The sequence below is a fragment of the Apodemus sylvaticus genome, chromosome 19 (genome assembly GCF_947179515.1).
Source record: "Apodemus sylvaticus chromosome 19, mApoSyl1.1, whole genome shotgun sequence".
Taxonomy (NCBI): Eukaryota; Metazoa; Chordata; class Mammalia; order Rodentia; family Muridae; genus Apodemus; species Apodemus sylvaticus.
The window spans coordinates 24,638,593-24,663,545 of NC_067490.1; the positions used below are offsets into that span (position 1 = coordinate 24,638,593).

Genomic DNA, 24,953 nt, shown 5'->3' on the forward strand with positions numbered 1-24,953 from the left:
GGCCATCAAAACCCTCAGGGTAATGAGTGCTTTTAACTTTATTTTAATATGTGTTCCTTGCTGTTGTTATTTTCTGTGTGTCTGTGTCTGTGTGAGTGTGTTTGGATGCGTGGAAGCCAGAAAGGGAGGGGGAGGGGCCAGTTTCCCTGGAGCTGAGTAACAGGCAGGTGCTTGTTGGCAGTCTGCAGTAGATGCAGGGAACCCAACTCATGTCCCAGAGCCATATCTTTAAAGAATATTAGCTGGATAATAAATTTTTGGAACCCTACCATATCCATATAGCATAGCATTTCTAGACCTTCTGTAGAAGGTGTTCCATGATATAGGCTCGATTATATATATTATGTACAGTATATATTGTATATTATATTATATATATATATATATATATATATATATATATATATATATATATATATATATATATTAAGGGTTCTTTAGAGACAAGGTCTCATTTAACCTAGGATAGCCCCTGGATTCACTATGTGGCAAAGGATGGACTCTAATGTGCAACTCTCTAACCCCCTGAAGTTGAAAATGAACAAAGCCTGAGCCAATTCCTGGCTTATCTCTCTCCTCCCTCTCCAACAGCCCCTCCCCAACAGCCCCTCCCCCCGCCCCAACAGCTGTCATTCTTTTCTGGGGGGATGGGCGTGTTGAGACAAAGTCTCACACTATGGCTGTGCCTGTCCTAGAACTTGCTAACATAGACCAGGTTGTAGCCGGTTGGTGGTGACATACTCCTGTAATCCCAGCACTCTGGGAGGCAGAGGCAGGCAGGCGGATTTCTGAGTTCGAGGCCAGCCTGGTCTACAGAGTGAGTTCCAGGACAGCCAAGGCTATACAGAGAAACCCTGTCTCAAAAAAACAAAACCAACCAACCAAACAACTCCCCAAACTAAACCCTCTTGAGCTCCACATGCTATGCGGAGTGTACCCGCACAAACACTGGCAGGCAAAATAATGATGATGATGATGATGATTGGTAATAATAATATAGAAGAAAAAGGAATTGGGATGTCCTTCAAAGTTGACACCCTCAGCTAAAGGATGGGCGACAGTGGTCCACTCATGCCTCATTCTCCATGCTGAACAGACCTGACCTGAGTGGCCAAGCCATGCGTTTTCAGCTACTTCCCGGTTGCTTTGGTTCACAGCAGAGCCACCGCCTCCTCCCAACCTCCCAGTGTCTCATACGGAGCTCTCCTTGCCCTGGAACTCATTGTGTAGACCAGGCTGGCCTCGAACTCAGGATCTGCCTGCCTCTGCCTCCTGAGTGCTGGGATTGAGGTGTGCACCACTGCAGTTCTCAGTGTGCTTGCAATATTTGCACGGTTGTTAAGGTCAGGCCAGATTCCCTTGTTTTTGGTATCAATGTTTAACAGAAAGATGGAACTCCATACAGCTATTAGGGTAGGTAGGGTATGTGCACCTCTTTGCCTCCTCCTCGTCCTCCTCCTCCTCTTCTGAGATAGACTTGCTTTGCAGCTATGACTAGCCTGGTATTTGCTATGTGTCCAAGGCTGGCCTTGAACTTACACCGTGCCCCTGTCCTAGTCTCCCTTGGGTGCTGCAATCGCAACCATGAACATGTTTTTGATTACTGCTGTGTGATCATTTGAAGGCAGGGTCTCACTCTAGCTGATTCTCCTGCCTCAGCCTCCAGAGGTAGTAGTAGTTAGTCAACTCTCTTGTCACCATGTCTAGCTTCAGGAGTCCCACCTCGTCCCATCCTGCCCATCCCCCACCCCCATCTGTGAATTAGTTAAAAATTTTGTACATGGCGGGGCAGTCTGGAGGATGATGTAAAGAGTAAAATCTGGGAACAGGGGAGTATGTAGTTCATCAGTAGAGCACTTGCTTAACGTGCAAGGAGAGTCCTAGCCTAGGTTCAAGCAGCAGTACTAATAAATAAAAAAAATCAATGGGAAAACAAATGCTGTCCGGGGAAATGGGTTTTCATGGCAGCCTACAAAGCTCAGACAGGACGGTGATGGAACAGAGGCCTTCCTGCCAGCAACTCTATGACTCCTGGTTGTGGGAATCTGTTCTGAGTCCAACTGCAAGTGGAAAACCCATTTCTGGCCTCACAAGCCAGGCTAACCATCCTGCCAATGCTGCAAAAGTACTGCAGAAACTTTGGCCCCAGGAGGCGCAGGAGCTTGGGCTTGTTTCCCAAGATCAGTGCAGCTGTCAAGGTGGCTGTGATGGGGCTGTGATTAGTCCCTGTACAGCTTTTTGGCAAGTGACCTTGGGCCAGCCCGGCTTGCCACAGCTACTCTGGTCCTCTGCCACCAGAGCCTCTGCCACTGTTACAGCCAGCGCGAGGGAGCTAACCGGAGGGAGACTGCTCTTGGTCCTGCCTTTCCTGGAGTCTGGCAGGTGTCGTGTGGTGCCAGCCCCCCACGTCTTACCACTCACTGAGCATGGGTGCAATCCAGGTGTGTGTGTGTGTGTGTGTGTGTGTGATGGAGCTAGTGAGCGCGCGGATGTTAATCCCATCCCGGGCTCAGGTTCAGCTCCAGGGGAAGAGAGCGCTTGGTTGACCGGTGTGCAAGAGAAGCCTCAACCTGGGAACCCAGTTGGAAGCTTAGAAGAGGCATGGTTGCAGTTGATGATCTTGGGAGGAGAGGAGACAGAAATACCCCCACCCCCAAAGGTTCAGGTCGGAATCTGTCTTCTGGTAAGGCACGGGTTTCTTTGGGCACTGAAGGTCATCAGCTTACTTACATACAAACAGTTTTCCATCTCTGTAGTCACCGAGAGAGTGGCGAGTGCTATTTTGGAAACTCCACCCCCTCTCCGGTCCACATCCTGTCCCTTTTCGTTTCTAAGTGACTGATTGTCATTTTTCAGTCCTACTCTGTCGTTGGACATTTATTGACAGAAATCAAATCGCCGTTTCTAGGCCAAGCCGCCCGCCGGCTGCACCGAGGTGTGGTTCCCAGGAATGAGACACTCAGCCCAACAGCTGAGCCTGCGCTGTCCTCACTTAACCTCCCTGCCTTCAATATCGCCAATATTTAGCCTTGCCTTATAAAGTCAAAATGCACAATACCTTCCAGGGTTGCTGTGAGCCCCGATGCCCCTTTTGGCTCAGGGCTATCTCCTGCCCGGTGATAGGGTAGCGCGCCCCTCCCCGCGCCGACCTGCCCTGGTGCCACCCAGAGGTTCCTGCTAAGGGGAGACTCCGCCGCCATCGATCCGATGGTGGCGACCTGGGGGATTTGAGAACATTGTCTTTTGCAGAAAGCCTCCTGTGATTTCGGTGGCGGCGACCAGATCCTCTGCAGAGAACTCCATGTCGCAGCTTGTGGCTGCCTGTGTCCTGTGGTGAGAGCCCAGCCTCACAGGAGATCCTTTGTCTGGGATAGTGCTAGGCTGCGAAGATCACTTTGGAGTCTCTAAGCTCTGCCTTGTCATTGGCTGCACTCTTTGTGGGGCTGTTTTTGCAAAAGGCATGCCCGGCACGTCTACAGTGCTGGCAGGCCAGGGCTGCCTTTAAACACCATGATAATGATACCAAAAGCAGTTTGCAGAGCTGCTCTCTGTGGAGGCTTCCTCTGCAGAAGCAGGCAAGATGGCTACCTCGTGGGCTTCGCCGTGAAGAATGCAGAGGCTAATTAAGACAGACTTTTAGGGGGAAAGGGGGCATTTCCCTCCATCTTTATTTATGCAAGGTTGTTCGTTGTTTTTCTTTCCAGTGACTTTTAAAGTGTACATTTTGCATAAGCTCTTCAGGGTCTGACTAACATGTTGATGGTATTAAATGATATGAGTAGTTTTTACAGAGAAGTAGCAAAATTTTTGGCGGGGAGGGGGGGAAGGGTGGGAGCTAATAAATATATATAATATATATATATATTTTTTTTTTTTTAAAATGGAGGCTCACATTTCAATTTTACTTTTTTTTTTTTTTAATTTTAGGTTACAAAAGAAAACAAGAGGCCCCAGAGGGAAAAGAAGTCCAAAGTTTTAAAGGTAATCAGCTCTTGATTAAACGCTATATGTATTTTTCCATTTTAAACAGTGTTTTTCTGTCATCTGAGGGTGAATTTACAGTACAGTGGATTTGGATTCGCCCAGGTTGTCAGTGGTTACACGAGTTTCCACTCAGCCAGAGTTGCCCTCCCCCTTCCCCTCCCCCCCCCCCTCCCCCATGGTCCACATTAGCATCCTTCATTTGCAGCTTCTTATAAATGCTGTACAGAAGGGGAAAAGTTTATATGCAAAGTGCTGAATAATCCCTTCACCCCTCCAGCTCCCTTTGTGCCACCTGCATCTGTGGGCTGCACCCTGTGGACACCATGGGCAGCCAGCCCCATGGTAGTAAAGTTGACAGCTATGATTCATTGTGATTAAAAAAAAATTTTTTTTTAAACACCTAGACAATGCTATTGTAAAATCTGATATATTATTTTCCCAAGGGTGGGGGAGGAGGGAGTGACCTTAGAGGTTTTAGTTCAACTTCAAGTGCATTGAGACCTTAGAGTTAAACTCTCATTGCTTAATGTGAACTGCTCAGTGTGCTGTAGTTAATTTTGGCTGCCGTGGATTTAGGGGATCAGCATGTTTTTACTTCGTATAGATTGTGTGCGGAGGGTTCAGCAGTAATCTCATTTGCTTAGCTCCGGATCTGTTTGCGGTTTTGTTATGGTATGGAAGAGTTCATTTAAAAGCCTATGGCCTGGCCAGAAGTTCGAGGCTAGCCTTAGCCTTGCAGATTGCTCACAGGTTTAAGATGTTGAGCTTTTACACTGCTGTACATGTTACCTTACTGTACATGTTAGCAATGGTCTGCGTCGTAGAGGAGATATTAAGCAGCAGAGCCACCTGTCTACAGAACTGTTCTGTGTGTTTAATGTAAAAGGACTGAAATGTAATAGTAGTTTTGTGTTTGCAAATAAAGTTTTAGCCCCACCCGCACCCCTGCCCCCACCCCAGCATGCTGAACGGGGTGGGGGGCGGTTCCGATCTCATTGGCTGCACAACCCTCCCCCCCAGTCGTGTGACTTTTAAAGGCTGGCACTAAGAAACACATTACCTTGCTTGCTGGCTCCACGACCACCTTGAGGTTTCTGTTTCCTGTGTGCACACAGCAAGGGCAAGAATATTTATTCATCAAAGAAGTGCTTACTAGAAATTGACCACAGAGTCAGCAGGGCGGTAGGCTCTGTGGGATGAGTGTGACTGCTTGCCACGTGTTTTAACGAAGCCTGAGCAAATGAGGTAGTGGTTGTTTGTAATGGTACATGAACCAATTTATGTTATTTTTTTTCCTTTTTTTTTTTTTTTAAGATTTATTTACACGAGTACACCATTGCTCTCCTCAGACACACCAGAAGAGGGCATCAGATCCCATTACAGATGGTTGTGAGCCATCATGTGGTTGCTGGGATTTGAGCTTAGGACCTCTGGAAGAGCAGTCAGTGCTCTTAACCGCTGAGCCATCTCTCCAGCCCCTATGTCTTTCTTCATGTGTTCTATCCATTGGTAACCTTTTATACCTCCCAACTGTAGACCATCACTGATGTAATTCCTGCATTGCCTGTAATCCTACCACTTTGGAGGTAGAAGCTGAAGGATTAGGCATTCCAGGCTAGCCTCAGCTACATAGTGAGTTGGAGGCTAGCCTGGGTTACTTGATACCCAGTCTTAAAACCATAAAGAAGCTATTTTATTTAGTCTTGCTGTTGTTGTAAATGGCTCATAAATGGGTAGGTATGTGTATACACACACATTCATATGCGCACTGTAAGTTTATGTGTAGAACTAATCATAGACCATGTTGGGCCAGGCTGTATGTGTGTGTGTGTGTGTATGGTGATTCTATGTTTTGTTAGTCTATGTGTCTCCTGTCACCTGTTGCCTGTCAGAAATAAATGCAACATATGTTTCTTTCTTTTTTCTTTTCTTTTTTTCTTTTTTCTTTTTTGGTTTTATGAGACAGGGTTTCTCTGTATAACCCTGGCTGTCCTGGAACTCACTCTGTAGACCAGGCTGGCCTCGAACTCAGAAATCTGCCTCCCAAGTGCTGGAATTAAAGGTGTGTGCCACCACTGCCCGGCACAAGATATGTTTCTTTGTGGACTCATGCAGTAGGCTGTGACCCTGTGGTGGCCTAATGTCTTCTGTCCCAGCAAGCAGCAGCAAGCTTTCTGTAGTTGGTGTCTGTTGAAGAATAAGGAATTGACAAGAAATGAAAACATTTATTTATTTATGTATTTATTTGTGTATTTATTTATTTATTTATTTATTTTCTACAAGAAACTTTTTTTTTTGGTGGAGGGATGAGTTTCAAATCAAGGTTTCTTTGTGTAGCCCTGGCCTTGAACTAGGCTGGCCTCAAACTTAGATCCACCTGCTTCTCTCTCCCAAGCGCTGAGACTAAAGGCATGCTCCACTGGCTGGAAATGGTATTTTGAATTTCTTACATATTTCTCTGTGTGTGCAAATGAGTGCAGGTATACATGTCCTCCAGAAGATGGCAGTAGAGCTACTCTGCAGTCACAGGTCTTAGGAGTCCCCTGACATGTGTCAAGGGGAGAGTAGCAGTTGCCCTATCTCAGAGAGATCCACCTGCCCGTCTCCTGAGCGCTGGGTTGAAAGGTGTGTGCCGCAATGGCCTGTTCGTTATTGTTGTTTCTTTGGTTTTTGTTTTGCTTTTGTATTTTCTGTGCTTTAAGACAAGGTTCTCGCCATGTAGAACCTTGCAGCACAGGGAGGCCTGGGAAGATGCTCTCACCGTAAGCTCCAGATATTCTTCTCTCAAACTTCTAAATGCAAAATTTCCAACATGAGCCAACATTTCTAGCCAAACTAATGTATTTAATGTTGGGATTTTTAAAGTTGCTTTTTTTTTTTAATTTTAGATATTTTTAAAGTATGGACAATTTTTACTTTTTAAAAAAGATTTATTTATTTATTTATTTATTTATTATATGTAAGTACACTGTAGCTGTCTTCAGACACACCAGAAGAGGGCATCAGATCCCATTACAGATAGTTGTGAGCCACCATGTGGTTGCTGGGAATTGAACTCAGGACCTCTGGAAGAGCAGTCAGTGCTCTTAACCACTGGGCCATCTCTCCAGCCCCTGGTGTTCAATTTTTTATTCTATTCATTTTTTTTAAGTATCCTGTCATGTGTATATCACACAAAGATGAAAATTAAAAAAAAAAAATCATAAAAAGAAAGAGAGCTTTGTTTCTCTGTATCATCCTAGCAGTACTAATTCAGATTTGAGCTGTAGGCATGTAAAATTCAACTAGAGGAAACATAACCCAGGAGTTAGTTCTTTTGGCAAGTTAGGCAGGATTAGGGATAAGGTATGTAGCTCTCAGCTGGACATTGGGAGCTGGAATGCAAAGGTTTTACCTGACTAGACCCCTATGCAGGGCTCAGTGAAGGGACTCTACAGGTGGATTTTGTCCTATCTTATTTCCCTTGAAAAGGTGGCAATATGTAGCTAGACAGATGGGTCAGTGGTTAAGAGTGACAGCTGATCTTCCAGAGGTCCTGAATTCCCAGCAACCACGTGTTGACTCACGACCATCTATGAGATCTGGTGCCTTCTACTGGTATGTAGGAATACATGTAAGCAAACACTGTAACAAAATAAATAAATCTTTTAAAAAAACAAAAAAGAATAGAAAAGGTACCATTATGCCAAAGACCTAATTCATGGGTATGTATATCACCCTGACCCCTTAGACCTTCAAATAGCCCAGGTCCCCTGTATGATGAAGGGGTAAATGACTGATTTCCAGATTTTTTTTCCATCCTTATGCATCTAAAAGATAGGTAGATGATGGAGGAAACTGAGTTACATCCTGCTCTGAACCATGGTAACTCCTGTGTCCAGTTGTAGGACCAGTTGAGTCCAAATTGAATTACCTCATTTTTTTTCCTACTTCTTTTTTTTCCCCTGACAGGGTCTTACTATGTAGGCCAGGCTAGCCTGGAACTCATAAAGATCTTCCTCCCTTTGCCTGATGAGTGTCGGGATTAAAGGCGTGAGCAGCCGTTCCTGGGTTCATTCATTCCTTAATTAAGAACAAAAACAAACAAACAAAACCCTGGTTGATCTAATCAGCTTTTATTACTTATCTAAATTGATCTTTTAAAAAGGTTATTAGCATGTTAATTGTACACAATACTGAATGATTCTCCATTCTGTATGTGTGCGTGTTTATGGTGTACAAGCCTGTGCAGAGGTCAGAAGTCCCAGTCACGTGGCTTTCTCAGTTCTTCTCTAGTTTACTTTCCAGACAAGGTCTCTCACTGAACCTCAACCAAGACCCAGGGATTTCTTCATCTTCCACCCCTGGGGGGAGAGAGAGAGAGAGAGAGAGAGAGAGAGAGAGAGAGAGAGAGACACACACACACACACACACACACACACACACGTTTCAAGTGCGTCCTAGAGACCTGAACCCAGGTCTCCTCATTCTTGCCCGGTAAGCAGTTTGCCAGTGGGCCGTCTGCTTCCACAGGATCTCGTCATGATCTTTAATGTGTGTTGTGTTTTGATCACCTGCATCCTCCATCACTCTGTGTCCCTCTCCCTCTGAGCCGTTCCTGAGTAGTCAGACAATGTAGCCTTGGCTGGCCAGAACCTCGCTGTGTAGACCAGGTGTCTCTTCTTCATGAGTACTCAAGTTAAAGGTGTGTGTCACCATGCTTGTGCACATGCCTGTGAACATCAGAAGAGAAGTCAGATTCCCTGGAACCAGTTGTTTGCTAGCCACCATGTGGGTGCAGGGAACGGGACCTGGCCTCTGCAACTGTCAACTAGTGCCCTTGAGCCATAGGTCTAGCCCCACCTCCACTGTCTTGTATTAGCTCCTAGGGTGTCAGGTGTCTGGAATCACCACTTGAGGTTTTAGCCAACTTGTGATAAACAGACACACTTTGAGCCACACTGCACATGGGGTGCAGAGTTCAACCCCCCAAATGCACTTCCAAGGCCCCCCCTCCAAATGCACACAGGAGAACGGACTAGGAAGGAATATGTTAGGATAGGGAGGGCAGAAGAGGCTAATATGGAGGATGTGATCAGAGCATATTACATATGGCAGAAATAACAGAAGAATAAATAAGTAACTTGGTATTCTGGTTTTTTTGTTTTGTTTGAGAAATTGGTGGTCTTTTAATTAGCAATAATCGCGCCTCGGATAAACCTCATTGGCTACGATACTGCCACTGTGCAAAGCTGGTCTTTTAAAAGGACCCGAAACCAGGATAATAGAAATAGTAACATCAGTGGGGCGGGGTGAACTCCAGGCTATACTAGTTTCATAGCTCTCCTGTAAGTCTAAAAGCATCTCAATGCAAGTGGGTACTCTGGGGAGAGACACGTGACAGTCAACACTTGAACCCCATTTCTTTGCTGCCAAAGGGACATTTGCTAGTACTTGGTTATAAGATATTATTAAAGTAGGCTTAGTATTTGAAACAATGGGGTGAATAAATAGAGAAATGTCAGGGAATGGCAAACCAGGAAACTGTCTGCAGAGGCAGCTCTGCGGAAGTGATCTTAAATCAAGCCTCCTCTTGGTGTTTCCTTCTTTGATGCTGATAAAGGGGGAAACATGAGTGGGGGCAGGGGAGCAGGACATAAGGGCTTGTGCCACACTAGCAGAAGGCATGGTATGTGCATGTGAATGTGTGGTCTCGGGTGGAGCAAATTTCAGAATATTGGGAACCATTCCCTCGCCTCATTTGAATACCCCATAAAGGTTTCTTTCTGAGCAATAATAGTAACCAATAGTGGGTATGTGATTTTCATGTACATACAAAATGATGGGCTGCAACAGTGTCACACACACACACACACACACACACACACACACATACACACACACACAGAGTCCAATGTGTTTCCTGCTCTCTAAGAGATTAAAGGTTTACAAGAAAAGACAAGCCAGAAAGCTAGAAAACAGGCGAATAAATTATAGAGTGTGCTCTCTGCTTGGAAGGAAAGGAAGAAGTAAGACTTGGTGCTTTTTAGGTTTTTGTTTCATAGTGTTCAGAAACAGTATGCAGGGTTTTTCAGTTGTAACTTTGAGACTAATTCCTTCCCTTGTCAATTGTTACTATGTATTCTAGGGCTTTGTTACATAGACTTGATACCTTGTTTATTTTTGAAGCCCAATAGTCTATTCACATGCAAGATAATTACAGACTAGCTAAGGATCCCCCCCCATACACACACACACACACACACACACACACATTTATTGCAACATTGTTTAAACATTTTTAAATGATTCATTTTCATTTCTGTGCATTTGTGTTTTGCCTGCTTGTGTGTCAGTGTGAAGGTGTTGGATCTCCTAAAACTGGACTTACAGATGAACCTGGGGTCCTCCGAAAGAGCAGGTAGAGAGAGCTAACCAACTCCAGCCTATTTACATTTTTAAAAAAAATATTGTCTGAGGAGTGGAGATGAGGGTTATTGCTGGTGGTGGCAGCCGCAGCTGAGGGCGTGCACTCCTTTAATCCCAGCGCTTGGGAGGCAGAGTCAGGCAGTTCTCTTGAGTTTGAGGCTAGCCTCGTCTATAGAGTGAGTTCTAGAACAGCCAGGGCTATGTGTTGAGACCCTGTCTCAAAATCACCAAAAAAAAAAAAAAAAAAAAAAAAAGGAAGGAAGAAAAGAAAGATTGGTAAAGGACTGTAGTGGTTTTGTGTGTGTGTGTGTGTGTGTGTTTAACTGACCAGACTTCCCAGGTTATTAAAGTTACCACTTGACAAGATGATTTTGCTTTCTGTTGATGGAATTGTATAGAGTTCCCAGTTTTGGGCAAGAGATCTCAGGCTTCTGCATGTAAGAGACTAGTGGGAGAGATGTTTGCAGGGTGATGAGAGAGACTCTCCACAAGTGTGGCTGGGCATGGGAATGCAGCCCATTACTATGGAAGCTGAAGAGGAAACTAGCCTGGTCTACAGAGTTGAGACCTTATCTACAAAAAACAAACAAAAACCAAAACAACAACAATAACACCCCCCCCACCCCCGCCACCCGAGTTGCCTGGTGATTTAGCTCAGTCTCTAGAGTGCTTGTTTAAGTGTGAACAAAACTCTGGTTCCATTCCCAATACCTCACAGATCATATGTGGGGGCACACAACTGTAATCCTGACAACTCTGTTCCTCCACTCAGAAGGTGGAGGCAGAAACAGCAGTTTCAAGGTTATCTATCCTATTACATAGCGTCCAGGTTACCCTGTTACAAAAATCAACACATGCACATGCAGACACACACATGCAAACCCACACACGAGGTGCACGACTGGGAGAGAAGGTTCTCAGCTTGGCCCAGAGAGTTAATGCCATGTGCCGCCGTGCATTCACAGGCACACATGGGGTTTTTGGTTTGCACACCCAGAACTGGAAGGTAATGTTTTGCCTAGAGATGATCAGACCTATTTCAGGGCTTTGTTTATCTCTGCAATGTGAAAATTTCTAATAAGACAAGATGCAGGTCCAACTGAATGCGTTGGTGGCTTGTGCGTGTAATTCAGCCTTGGAAAGGCTGTGAGTGAGTGAGTGAGTGAGTGCCTTGAGGTTGGGGCCAGTCTGGCAACCCACTGAGAGCCAGGCTAGCAACGCTATAAACCAGCCTTGGGCCCGTGCTGTGATTTCTAGGAATTATTGCAGAGAATTGGAGTACATACATGGTTGAATGGGCTGCAGGAAACCTTTTCTCAGGCTCTTCCAAAACAAAAAAGTGTGTGTGTGTGTGTGTGTGTCTGCTTGTGTGTGTGTGTCTGCCTGTGTGTGTGCCTCTGTGTGTGTGTGAAGCCTGTGTGTATGTGAAGCCAGTGTGTGTGGTGTGCTTGTGTGTGATGCCTGTGTGTGTGATGTGCCTGTGTGTGTGGTGTGTCTGTGTGTGTGTGATGTGTATGTGCCCGTGTGTGTGTGTGTGTGTGTGTCTGTGTGTGTGTGATGTGTATGTGCCCGTGTGTGTGTGTGTGTGTGTGTGTGTGTGTGTATGTGTGTGTGTGTGTGAAGCCTGTGTGTGTGGTGTGCCTGTGTGTGTGTGGTGTGTCTGTGTGTGTGCCCATGTGTTTGTGTGTGTGTGTGATGTGTGTGTGTGTATGTATGTATGTGTGTGTGAAGCCTGTGTGTGTGGTGTGCTTGTGTGTGTGGTCTGTCTATATGTGTGGTGTGCCTGTGTGTGCCCATGTGTTTGTGTGTGTGTGTGATGTGTGTGTGTGTGTGTGTGTGTATGTATGTATGTGTGTGTGAAGCCTGTGTGTGTGGTGTGCCTGTGTGTGTGGTCTGTCTATATGTGTGGTGTGCCTGTGTGTGTGTGTGTGTGTGCCTGTGTGTGTGTAAGTATATCTGTGTAGCCCAGAAGTCTCTCTTTAGCATCTTGCTCCCCCCTCCACTTTTCGAGGCATTGAACCTGGAGCTCCCAGATTGGCTGGGCTGGCTAGCCAGTGAGCTCTAAGAGTCAGCCTGTCTCCAAGCCACATGTCTCCTGTGCCAGTGTTCCAGGCATGCGTGCACAATAAACACTTTAGGGTCTTACCCTCTCCCGGTCCCGGAATTTGCTCGGATGGAGCCAGATTCCTGATACTGAGGTCCATTTTCCCCACATTTATTATAATATATATATATTCAATTGCAGGGCACACAAATCATATTTGTTAAACATTTGCACTGTTTATTGGCTTTATCTTCCAATTATAAAGATGTTTACAGTAGAGTGTCTTTGGCCAAATTTTACATTTGTATTTGTTTGTGGGGATAGATGGCTGCTGTTTGTGTCACCTTGAAGTTGTGGAGGTCAGACTAGCTTGTGGGAAGTCAGTTTCTGAACCATTTCTGCCCTCTTTCTTCCTGCCTTCCCCCCCCCCCCCCCCCCAGCTTCATCCATTGTATATCCTTCTGCCTGGGCCACTCTAAGGCTAAAATTAAAAGTGTGCAACAATACTCACAGCTCAGAATAGCTTTCAGTTATTATTGTTGTTGTTGCTGTTGTTGTTGCTTTCAAGACTGGGCTTCTCTGTATAGCCCTGGCTGTCCGACTCATCCTCTGCCACCCGAGTTCTGGAGATTCAGTAATGAAACTATTTTTGTTGTTTGCTGTATTCAAAGGCAATCCTGTCTGGGTTAGTCTGTTTTGTTTTGTTTTGTTTTCCTTTAAAGATGTATTTATTTCATTTATATGAGTATACTATAGCTGTCTTCAGACTTCACGCCAGAAGAGGGCATCGGATCCCGTTACAGGTGGTTGTGAGCCACCATGTGGTTGCTGGGATTTGAACTTTTGACCTTCAGAAGAGCAGTCAGTACTCTTCTGCTGAGCCATCTCTCCGGCCCCCGAGAGTCTGCTCTTAGCAGTCGAGGATGCTCCACTATTTCTGTCCTTGAAACTGGCACCTTCTGTGTAAATAATACAGTTCTCATATCCTAGACCGAATTCTCATTTGCTAGATCTGTGCAGCTTTGATCATTTCATTATTGTTTTGTGTTTTTAATGATGAGGTTTTCTTGGAAACCTTATATTTATTTATATTGTATGTTTTAATGGAAGCCAGGGGATTACCTGTCAGTCACTTCTCATTATGGACTATGTAGGGCCCAGGGCCCAGGGCTACCCGCTGCCTGTTCCTGGCATTGGAGCCCCCATCCAATGGGCATCGATCTCATTACAGATGGTTGTGAGCCACCATGTGGTTGCTGGGATTTGAACTCAGGACCTCTGGAAGAGCAGTCAGTGCTCTTAACCTCTGAGCCATCTCTCCAGCCCCCATCATTTATTTTCGAGATGGGGGTCAGAGCCCAAGCTGGCCTCTATCTGGTAATACCATTCTCACCACACTGTCTGAACCTGAAATTCCAGGCACGAGTCACCCACTCACAACCAGTGGCTTGAGTTAGGCTTGACTGTAAGTCAAGCTGCAGCCGTACCACAGGGCATCGTAGACGGTGGAGTGTGACATGGACTTCATTTTTCTATTATCTGCCTGCCCCACTCCCCGTGTTCCATCATCTCACCTAAGCTACAGAGGGAGGAAGGAAGGAAGGAAGGAAGGAAGGAAGGAAGGAAGGAAGGAAGGAAGGAAGGAAGGAAGTCTCAGTCTGAGTTCTCCAGACCAGGGCAGCTCTGAGGGGACCACTTGCCTCTGGTCAAGATAATAAAATAAGCACAGAGTGACCCTCAGGCAGACACAGGAAACAAAGTCCACAAAAATACCTTGCAACCCCTCAGACAAGGTTTGCTAAGGCCAAGGCTTAGTGCATGGGCTGGGGATTTAGCTCAGTGACAGCATGGCAAGAGCCAGGCCTTGGATTCTGTCCACTGCTGCAGGAAATCCAGCTCCGTCAGATAATACCACTGAATGTGGTCAATTTTATATTTTATATATATATATATGCATATGTATATGATGTGACATATATTGAGAAAGGTTCTCACTGTAGCTCCGACAGTCCTGAAATTCACTCTGTAGACAAGTCTGACCTCAAACTCTCAGAGACCCACCTGCCTCAGCATCCAGCATTATGGGATTAAAGGTCCTATATGCGCCAACACCACCCACTTATGGAAAAGTTTCAAAACTAGTGTATATATATTACGCATATGTTGTATTTGTGCATTCATTTTAATGTCATTGCTATTTATTTGAATTTTATTTTTATTGCCAAATTATAGTTGGATATATTTATGGGTTTTTTTTTTGGTTGCTGTTGTTGCTATGAAAACTTGAATCTCAGTAATTTAGAAACTTACAACATATTTTTATAAAATGATATTCTCACCAGGCAATAGTGGCGCATATCTTTAATCCCAACACCTGGGAGGCAGAAGGAGGCAGATCTCCAACATTTGAGATCAGTCTTGTGTATAGAGTGAGTTTCAGGACAGTCCAGTCAGGGCTACACAGAAAAACCCTGTCTCAACAACAACAACAAAAACAAAAACAAAAAAACACCAAAATGTTATTCACTTCGATGAGCAAGAGTAATGATCTTTTTCGAGTGTGTATTTCATATAATGAAAGATTCAGATTGTAAGTGTAATGTCCAACAGGGCTTTGCACTTCAAAGCACAAATGTCAGCCTGCCTCTACCTTGGGAGTGCTGGGATTGGCGCCCAACACCATGCCCTGAACACCTGCTGATTTCTATCTGTAGAAGTGCTTCAGCTTCAGTCTGTACTTTTTTGTTTTTTGTTTGTTTGTTTGTTTTGTTTTGTTTTTTTCGAGACAGGGTTTCTCTGTATAGCCATGGCTGTCCTGGAACTCACGCTGTAGACCAGGCTGGCCTCGAACTCAGAAATCCACCTGCCTCTGCCTCCCAAGTGCTGGGATTACGGGCGTGCACCACCACCGCCTGGCTGGCAATAGTCTTTCTTAAAAGAAAAAGAAATCACAGGAAACCAGCGAGCTGTCTCAGTCCCTGTCTCCGTCAGCTGCCTTGTTCACAACCATTCCAGCTCCTGGGCTTCCAACACCTTCTCCTGGGCCCTGATGGGATCACAGGTGTTCTCCATCATTCCTCTCATCTTGACCAGGGCTTTAAATTTCATTTTATGCCATTTATCTCTTGGATTTTGAGATAGTTTCTCGACATAAAGACCCAGCTGGTCTCAAACTCTAGTCTCAAACTCTGGCTTCCTGCACTCCGCCTTCAGAGTGCTGAGGTTAGAGGGCTGTGCAGACATACCCGGCTGTTGTCTAAGCCCTTTTTTTAAAAAAAGTGTGTGTGAGTGTTTTGTAAGCGTGTGTGTCACGTGTGGGGAGGTAGTGGATGGCATTGCCGAGGGCCAGAGTTATAGATGGTTGTGAACCACCGCGAGGCTCCTCTGTGAGAACAAGCACTTTCCAACCACTGAGCCAACTTCTCTCTCTGCCTCTTGATGTCATATTTGAAAAACAGTTCCCTAGTCCAAAGTCATTCTTTAGACTTCCTCACTGGAGTGGGACACCGATGGTTTCTGCAGTTTTTTCTTGTTTTGTTCGTGGATTGGTTCCCTAGGAGTGTCCCATTGTTAAATACACTGTTGTTTATCTAGCCTTATTTTTGATTGACACCTGCATTGTTTCTTTCCCGACTATGAAGGAATCTGCTGTGAGCATTTTTATCCAAGGTCTTACGTGAAGAGGCACACATACGCTTCCACTTGTCCTGGAGAGATGGGGTGGACTTGCTGACTCAGCGGTGTTACGGCGCTCCGCCAGCAGTAATGAGTTTCAGTTGCTAGTCAGCCTTTTGAACGGTGGGACCCGGCACATTTTTTGCCTTTAGTCATTCTAAGCCCAGCTACATCATTTTGGTCCTTAACCCATTGAGTACTTTGGATTTCTTGTTTTTCAGTCAGGGTTTGATGTAACCCTTCTGGCTTCTGACTGACCATATATATAAAACAGGCAGACCTCAAAATCCTGACTGGTGTTAGCTCTTTTTATCTTGAGACAGGCTCTAATCGCTGCCCTGGAAATCTCTGTAGACCTACTTCTTGAGGCTATCTCCAAACTGCTCCAGCCATAGGTGGCTGCCGCTGTGCTTGGGTTTGGTTAATTTCGTTGTTGTTTTTCTCCTTTAAAAAGAAGATTTCAGCAGGGCAGTGGTGCTGCATGCCTTTAATCCCAGCATTCAGGAGACGGAGGCAGGCAGATTTCTGAGTTCAAGGACAGCCAGGCTACACAGAGAAACCCTGTCTTGGGGGGAAAAATGGAAGAGAGAGAGAGAGAGAGAGAGAGAGAGAGAGAGAGAGAGAGAGAGAGAGAGGATTTCATGGACAAAGTCCAGGGTATCCCTGATTACACCATCCTCCTGCCTCAGCTTCATGAGTGCTAGCATTACAGTTAGGAACTGTCATACCTGCCTCACAGTGTGATTCTAGAATGCCACCTTAAAACGTGATTGTCTGTAGTGTATTTTGCTGTTTTAAAATTTGTTTTGAGGTCTGTTTATGTAGCTCCTAGTGGCTTTGAACTTAGGTCTTTTGTTTGTGTCGGTTTTGTCTTAACTTTACAGAATACCTTAGCTCTATGAATGAATGAATGAATGAGTGATTTCTTTGGATTTTTCTCCTTTGGAATCTTTTTCAATAAAGGGGATTTCTTTTTTACCTTTCCTTATTTATTAATTCTTCTGCTTATTTGTTTTTTCTTATTGAAATAGACGGTCACTGTGAATCTAGGATAGCCTTGCATGGTTTGCTTCTTTCTGCTATAGAATCTAAAGACTATGGTAGAACCACTCACCAGGCTTGGCTAAGAACAACAGTTGGGTTATTAGATTTTGTTTTGAGGAAAATTGTGTCCTCTCTATATAATCCAGGCTGGCTCGAAACTCACTGCAGCATTCCTCAAACTCAACACAAACTCAGCATCTGGCCTCTTTCCCAGTGCTGGGTTTATGGTTGGGAGTGCCAGGACCAGGCTTTATTAGGATGTACATTTTTTTTTAAGATTTATTTATTTTATATATATGAGTACGCTGTAGCTGTACTGATGGTTGTGAGCCACCATGTGGTTGCTGGGACTTGAACTCAGGACCTTCAAAAGAGCGGTCAGAGCTCTTAACCAGCTGAGCCATCTCTCCAGCCCTAGCATGTACATCTTTTTGTAAAGAAACCAGAAAAGGGGGGTAGACTTGATCTTGGCTCATCTTTCACATTTCCTTGTAGTTTCCTTGCCAGGGGTGATCTACATGCAAAGTTCTAGCTCTTGAGGTATGTGAGAGATCAGAGAATAATTAATTTTCCTGTTCTATATCTGTATTTGGAGTTACGTATGGTCTGTGTAGGGATTGGACTGCTGGCCTCAAACTCACAAAAATTCAACTGCTGTTGATTAAAGTTTTTGAATACCAACCATGCCTCTCTGTGCTGTTGATTTTTGATAGGATTAGGAAATAAACCCAGGGTCTTCATGCTGTCTCACAGTTCTGTGTGGGTTAGGGATAGCTGTGTCTCCTACAGAGAGAGAGGGGGGGGAGGGAGAGAGAGAGAGAGAGAGAGAGAGAGAGAGAGAGAGAGAGCCTTCCTAGCACTCAACAGTCTGAGTAGATGTGGTCCCCCTCTCTGCTGGCCCCTTGATAGCTTACTCAGCCTCTCACTTGGAGCGCAATGCTTCTGCATAAGATATTCTGCGCGCTGGAGAGATGGCTCAGTGGTTTAGAGCACTGATTGCTCTTCTGATGGTCCTGAGTTTAATTTCCAGCAACCACATGGTGGCTCACAACCATCATCTGACTCCCTCTTTTAGAGTCTCTGAAAACAGCTATAGTGTACTTACATATAATAAATCTTTTATTTTTAAAGATATTCTTCTGCACGTTGGCTATTAGTAAGGAACCGGATGCAGCCTGTTATAGTTCAGTTTCCAGGGGATGAGATTCGAGGCTTCCCACTACTTCGATGCTTCAAGGTCAAGGTGACTTTGTAGAATGTGTAATGAGACTACCTCCCTCTGCCATTTTGAGAACAGGTCTATTTTAGCATAGGCTGGCCTTGACCTGTCCCACCTCTAAAGTGCTGGGATTAGAAATTTGTACCAACACGAGCATGCACGCATGTGTGTGTGTATGCCACAGAACATCAAATCTCCTGGAACTGGAGTTACAGGCAGTTGTGAGCTGCCAAGATGTGGATGCTGCGACCCGAATCCAGATCTTCCACAGAGCAGCAGGCTCGCTTCACCAGCTCTTGTGTTGTTTTATAATTCCAAGTGCATACAGTATGATCTGCTGTTTGCTGTCATTTCAGATGCCTTTCCAAGGCTCTCTCTCTGAATTTCAGCCCGCCTTGCCCCTCGCCACAACAACTACATATCACCCAGTTCCTGCAAGGACTCCACAAGCCTGGCTTATTGGGCCAGATCCTGCTTTCCTTGTAATGGTGCCGTGGGTTTATTGTTTGTTTTACATTTTATTCACCTGTTCGGTTTACGTGTGACTGTGTTTGTGTGTGTGAGAGCTCATGCATGCACACATGCTGGCTAAGCTGTGTGCATGGAGATCAGAGGCCACTGTTTAGTCGTTTGACTGAGGTCTTCATACTCGGTGGCGATCATCTTTACTCACAGAGCCTTCTCCCCAGCCCCTAGTAGGATTGTTTTAGTATAAGTCTTTAGCTCTGTATTTTATTACATGTATGTGTAAGCATGTGCTGTACTTACACAATCTTCCTTATTCAGGGTTTAGAGTGTCAACCTCATCTCCTAGCTCCATAATTGTTTTTGCTATTTGATAGTAGGGTTTGTTCTATTGTTTTTCTTAAGACAGGGTTTCTCACTGCAATCCACCTCTGCCTATGGAGTGCTGAGTTTAAGGCCGAGCAACTCCCCTTAGGAGACTGGAGTTTTGTTTTGAATCTCTCTTCAGGGCTTTGAATCCTGGGCCTGAGAGTTTTCAAAAACAATGCCCAGCAATCGCTCCCCTGGGATGTATTGCCATGACTGATGTCTTGAGAAGGCCTTGGGCTGTTAAGTCACCTAGCTGTGTACACGCCACTGGCAAAGGTCCCTGCCCCTCGCTTCTACTGTCTATCTGCTGACTGTATCCCAGGCTGATGTGCCTGGACCTGAATTAGTTTTGCAGATAAAATACCGAGGGGTTTGGAGGAAGGGCCTCATTGCATGTGCATGTGCAGAGGCTTCGCTGTGCCAGCAACTTGCAGTCCTGAAGGCTTGATTCATTTCTACTGCCCCGGTGTCCGTGATTGGCAGCACACCAAAAGACTTCTAGATTTGGCCCGAAAAGCCCATTTAGCGGTGTTCCAAGAAGAGCAGTGTGCTGGGGGTCATTAAAAAGTCTCCTAAACTATGTGCTAATCTCTACGGGTTTCCTGATTATATAACACCGAAGTTTAGTGAGATGCTTGCCGTGAGAATTTACGGAATTCACAGTCCTGCTGTCGCAGAGCCAGCCCATGCTGCCGAGGATGTCCCAACCTGCCTGGTGATCCTCCGGTCTGCACCTCCCCAGTGCTGAGAGGGCGGGCGCAGTCAGCCAGCACCGTGGTTTATGGCGCTTGAATCCAGGGTTTCGTGCACATTAGACAGGCAATTCCTCCACCGAGTGGGCTACGTTCCTAACCGCCTCTCCTCTCGTCTCCTCTCCTCTCCTCTCCTCTCCTCCCCTCCCCTCCCCTCTCCTCTCCTCCCCTCCCCTCCACACCGCCAACTGCACTTCAGTTGTGGCCCAAACTGTCCTCAAACTTGATTGATTCAGAGCATAACACTAAGGAATATATTTTGTTCGTGTTCCTGTAATTAAACTGACATTGTTTTTAAAGATGTTTTAGGGTAATTGTGTGTAGTAATTGTACACACCATGGCACGAGTTCACTGTCATCCTGGTCCGTGTGTTAACACACATCTCAATCCCCACTCCATCCTTTAAAAAAAGTGTCTATTTACCGATGAGGTTATTATATGTGGGTGGGCATTTTGTGTCCGTGTATGTCTGTATCATATTGTGAGTCCACGTGTGGATGCTGGGAATCGAACCCGGGTTCTCTGAAGAGCAGTTCTCCTGCTGAGAAGGCTCTCTGGCCTCTATTTATGGGTCTTATTACTACGGTGTGTGTGTTGCTATTTCATCCAAAGCACGCCAGGTGCGCAGCTTGCGAGTGTGTTCCCAGCATCTCGTGTGGTCCAGAAGTTTGTGGATTGCCTGTGAGCACAGTGTCTGGGTAAACGTTAGACCTCTGTGATCCGTCGTCATCCTTTCTCCCTGGTTCTGTATCCTTTGCATTCACCTGTGGGGCGGCAGGTTGGGAGGATGCTCCTTTCTGTGATATCCGGATCAGCACGTCCTGCCCTGGTAAAGCTCATCGGGGCACGCCCAAGGATGTAGGAGTTGCATTGCGGAAAGAGACCGGGCAGAGGGAGGAGACAAGAAAAGAGTACGTGAGGATGGTGGATGGTGTCCCTGATGGTACCATCCCAGCAAGGTGACAAAGACAATAAGGACCAATATGCCCTACGCCATATTATTTAATAAAAAAAAAAAGCCCTTTCAGTTTGTTTTTGAGATTTGTTTACTTGGATTTTGTTTTGACCTTTTTAGCCCTGGCTGTCCTGGACTCATTTTGTAGACCAGGCTGCCCTTAGACTCACAGGGATCCACCTGTCTTGGCCTCCCAATGCTAGAATTAAAGGCATGCCTGGCTTGTTCGCTTGTTTGTTGTTGTTGTTGTTGTTATTTTGAAGACAGGGTCTCACTATAACCCTGGCTGTCCTAGAACTCATGGTATAGATTCACCTGACTGCCTCCTGAGTGCTGGGATTAAAGGCCTACACCACTATGTCTGATTTGATACTAAGTTTAAATTTGTCAAGGACAACATAAACAAAACTACGTGCTATATGACCCAGGAGATAATGGGGGGGGGTCAGAGGATAATTTGTGGAATCAGTTCTCTTTTGTCACAGGAATGGAACTTGGGTCACCAGACTTGGAGGATCCAGTCACCCTCAGGATTTATATCGCGTGGGTTGACCTAGAGCTTCCTGTGCAGGGGAGGGTGAGCGTGAACTGCTTTTCTGCCTCTGACTGCAGGCGACTGCCCTGTCTGTGTTTTATACTATGTACTGAAAGTTTAGCGTGGGGTGGGGGAGGGGAGATGTGCTCTCAAGGATTAAGGTTACACTGTGAGCATCACTGGGCTTCGTGTTTCCTGGGATGACTGACTCTCTGGTCATGGAATGCACGTCTAGCGTCCGCAAAGTCCTGTTTGACTCCCAGTGTTGACATGGTCACAAGCCCAGCGTTTGAAGGTGGGTCCTGGAAGTTCATGTTGGACAAGCGGCTGGGGAACCCATTTAACATTCCAAAGTGTACCTGGCCTCCAGGTTCTCCCAGCATCCCTCAACCCTACCTGTTACAGGGTGTGGCTGGCATCCCCCTCCCTCTACCCTGGATTTTCCCGCCTAGGTCTTGGTCTTCCCCATTTGGGAACCGTGAACCCATCTGAGAGTTGTCCCCGGTAATCCTGCCTTTGGCTTGCTTGCCTTGACTTATTTTGTCCTCAAGAAAACTTATCAGCTCACTTAACAGTTCACCAGGGCCCTCATTTGTGTGTGGAGTTAGTTGATTCAATTCTCAGATAAAATCTGGTAGTTTTTTTTTTTAATTGGAATAATTTGAATACACTGATTTAGAATATGATTTAAATTAATTACAGGTGTTTCTGCGAGCCTTTGTCACTCTCTGACATTTTCTTTGGTTTTGGAGGCATGGTCAGGTTGAATATTCCCTGCTGGTCTGGAATTGCTTATGGAGACCAGGCTGGCCTTGGGCTTCTAGCAACCCTCTTCTCTTTGTCTCTGAAGTGAGGGAATCCCAATCTTGTGGCCTAAGGGTTTGTTGTGTTTTGCTTTCAATTTTTTGTGTCATGATCTTATTATATATCTTGGGCAAGCCTTAAACCCCTGCCTCAGTCTGTGTTGTCCTGGCTCGACAGGGATTCAGCTCAGTCCTCAACTCCGAAAAGCCTTGAACATGGAGCCTGTGAGAAGGAGCAAGGGAAAACTTGATGCTTCAGAAAACACTGGTTTTTGTTGTTGTTGTTGTTTGTTTGTTTGTTTTTCCTGTTGGGGATTCATCAACACTCTGATCCAGGGCCTGTGCATGAATCTCGATTTTTGTGGAGCTTCGTTCTGAGAAAGCAGGAATGAGAAGGGCCCCAATGTCTCCTTTAAGGGAACATTGGTGGAACTGGCTGGAGACCGTACTGTAGAGGAAGTACCAGGGCATTCACCGAAAGACCAAACCTCTTTCAGGTTTCCTATACCATCAGGTTCCTGCACCGATTACCCGGTGTCTTTCAGGGTGGATCTTCAAGGGACCAGAATGCCATGGGGGAGCGTTTAGGGCAAGGCTTGATAGTTGACAAAATCCTGAGGACCGCTTAAGCCACATTTAAGAGGAAATTAGGTTTGGAGTGTGTTTCTTAGCCGTGGAACCCCCAGGGTTCCCTCGCAGCTCTGGGAAGTAACATAAATAGCCCGGTCAGCTGACTAAACTCTAGTGTGAGCACCCGGGCCACAGAATACAATCTTGGGGCGGGAGGGTGAGGTGGGGCAGCCTGGAACGTATCCTGAGCCTTCAGCATCTAAATATAAACTGTGATCTATGGAGCCGGTGCGGTTGAGTTCGGTAGCCCTGGCTCTCTCTCTCTAGCTCAGGCTGGGCTTTGAATCATGTTCCCATGGTTGGCTGTGTGCCCCCGGGTAGGTGTGACCGGGAGTTGCCTTATTGAGCACGGCTATGTTTTTCCAGTTATTGATTGTTGTGTTCAGTATGCCCAGCGATTGCAGGGAGGAGGCGGCTACATTCCCAGGACATATGGCCTACAGTGAAATATTTTGGACACCAGAGATTATACAGTTCGATAGATACATAAGCACTCATGTTGGAGTATTGTGTCTAAGTTCCAGCCATCCATGATAGACTCAACGGAACTCGGCAAATACTGATAGAGTCAGTCTGAATAAAACTCCTGCAAAGTGTGGATACCCTATTGATTCCACTTGTTGATCAGCTGCACCAGGCTTCTTCCTGAGCCATCGAAACAGGGATGATGTTCAGGCATCTCTCTCGTCCATTTAGTTTTCCTTCCTTATTTGAATTACACTTAGTTATCTATTTGTGACTTGGCAAAGCCGGGCTCTCTCAGCAAGAGGCTGTACCTGGCAAGCCGTCTTGCACTAGGTTCCTTTGAATGCATAGGTCCTGTGATGGACAGGCTTATGTGGTGCTGATTTTATTTTTGGCTGAAAATCTCCACTGGTGTCAGCAGAGAGATGAATTCCTCATTCTTGGAAATGTGATCAAGGTCTTGAGGAATGCCTGGGAACTATGTATGGAGCCCAGGCTAGCCCGCACTCTTAGGGATGGATGGTCCTCCTGCCTCCTTCCAGAACACTAGGGTTCCTGAAGTGTGCCACCACACTTGGTTTAAAGGAATTTTTACGAAGAGGGAAGTCGGTTGATACAGATGTGAGTGCGCAGGAGTGATTTGTTTTTGGGGTGGAGACCCATTTGTTTTGGGTCTAAGCATCCTTTAACAAAGCTGTGATGCATTAGCCTCAGAGGGCACTCATGGTTTCAGAGGGTTACTTCGTCTTTAGACTTTCAGAGGCAATCCTCAAATACTGTATGTTAGAAGGATTTTAATCCCTCTTTCAAAGCCCTCTCGTTTCTCCCTCCAGATGAACGCCACCAGGCTTTAAAAAAAATGCTTTTGCGTTGGGTAGGTAAGAAGTAATCATTAGAATCAAAAAGAAGATGAGCTCTTCAAGGTGATTCCTTGCAGGTCCAGATGTATTGGAGCCACCAGATTTGATGGTCACTCGACTTGCTGGGCCAGCCATCGGGAAATCAAAGAACTGGGGTTTGCATGGGGAGCGCTTGTTTAGGCAGCTGGTTTTCTGCGTTGTTGTTGTTGTTGCTGCTGCTGCTGCTGCTGTTTTGTTTTTTTCTTTGTTTGTTATTTGTATCTGTGGGCGTGTGTGCGTCAGGGCCAGAGGCACTGAGGTGTAGGATTCCTCCTGGAGTTGGATTTACAGGCAATTGTAAACTGGGAACTGACCACTGCAAGATCAGCACGGTGCTGAACTCCAGCTCCTCCTGTGAGTTTTAAATCCCTCACTGGGCTGCGCACACAGGCTGAGCAGATAGATGCAAAGCTCGCTCACGGGACACAACACACCACACTTCTTGACGGTGTTGCCTTTTCGACTCCCAAGGAATTTGTGGGAAACAATGCTGCTTAAAACTTTGCTTTAGGAAGGATTTATTACGATCTCTGCTGTGGAAGGAGCCAGGGGCACAACTGAACGCTGTCTTCTCAATCCCCGACAGAGAACCTCCTTGTCTGACTGACATGTTAGTTCTTTTTAAAACGATTTGTTAATTTATATCTATTGTGGGTACGAGTATCCTGCTTGCATGCATTTTAAATGCTCTGCCTGCGCGCCGGG

General features: G+C 45.7%; 1 protein-coding gene and 1 pseudogene across 1 annotated transcript in view; one reads left to right on the forward strand and one right to left on the reverse strand.

Annotated features, from left to right (window-relative positions):
- The window catches only part of Tet1 (tet methylcytosine dioxygenase 1), a 71,473-nt gene that overhangs the window by 10,357 nt on the left and 36,163 nt on the right, over positions 1 to 24,953 (forward strand). Inside the window, exon 2 of the mRNA XM_052164632.1 lies at positions 3,928 to 3,981. Coding sequence (XP_052020592.1) covers positions 3,928 to 3,981 — 54 coding nt within the window. The remainder of the gene's footprint in view (positions 1 to 3,927; positions 3,982 to 24,953) is intronic.
- Positions 9,053 to 9,217, reverse strand: LOC127670299 (uncharacterized; annotated as a pseudogene).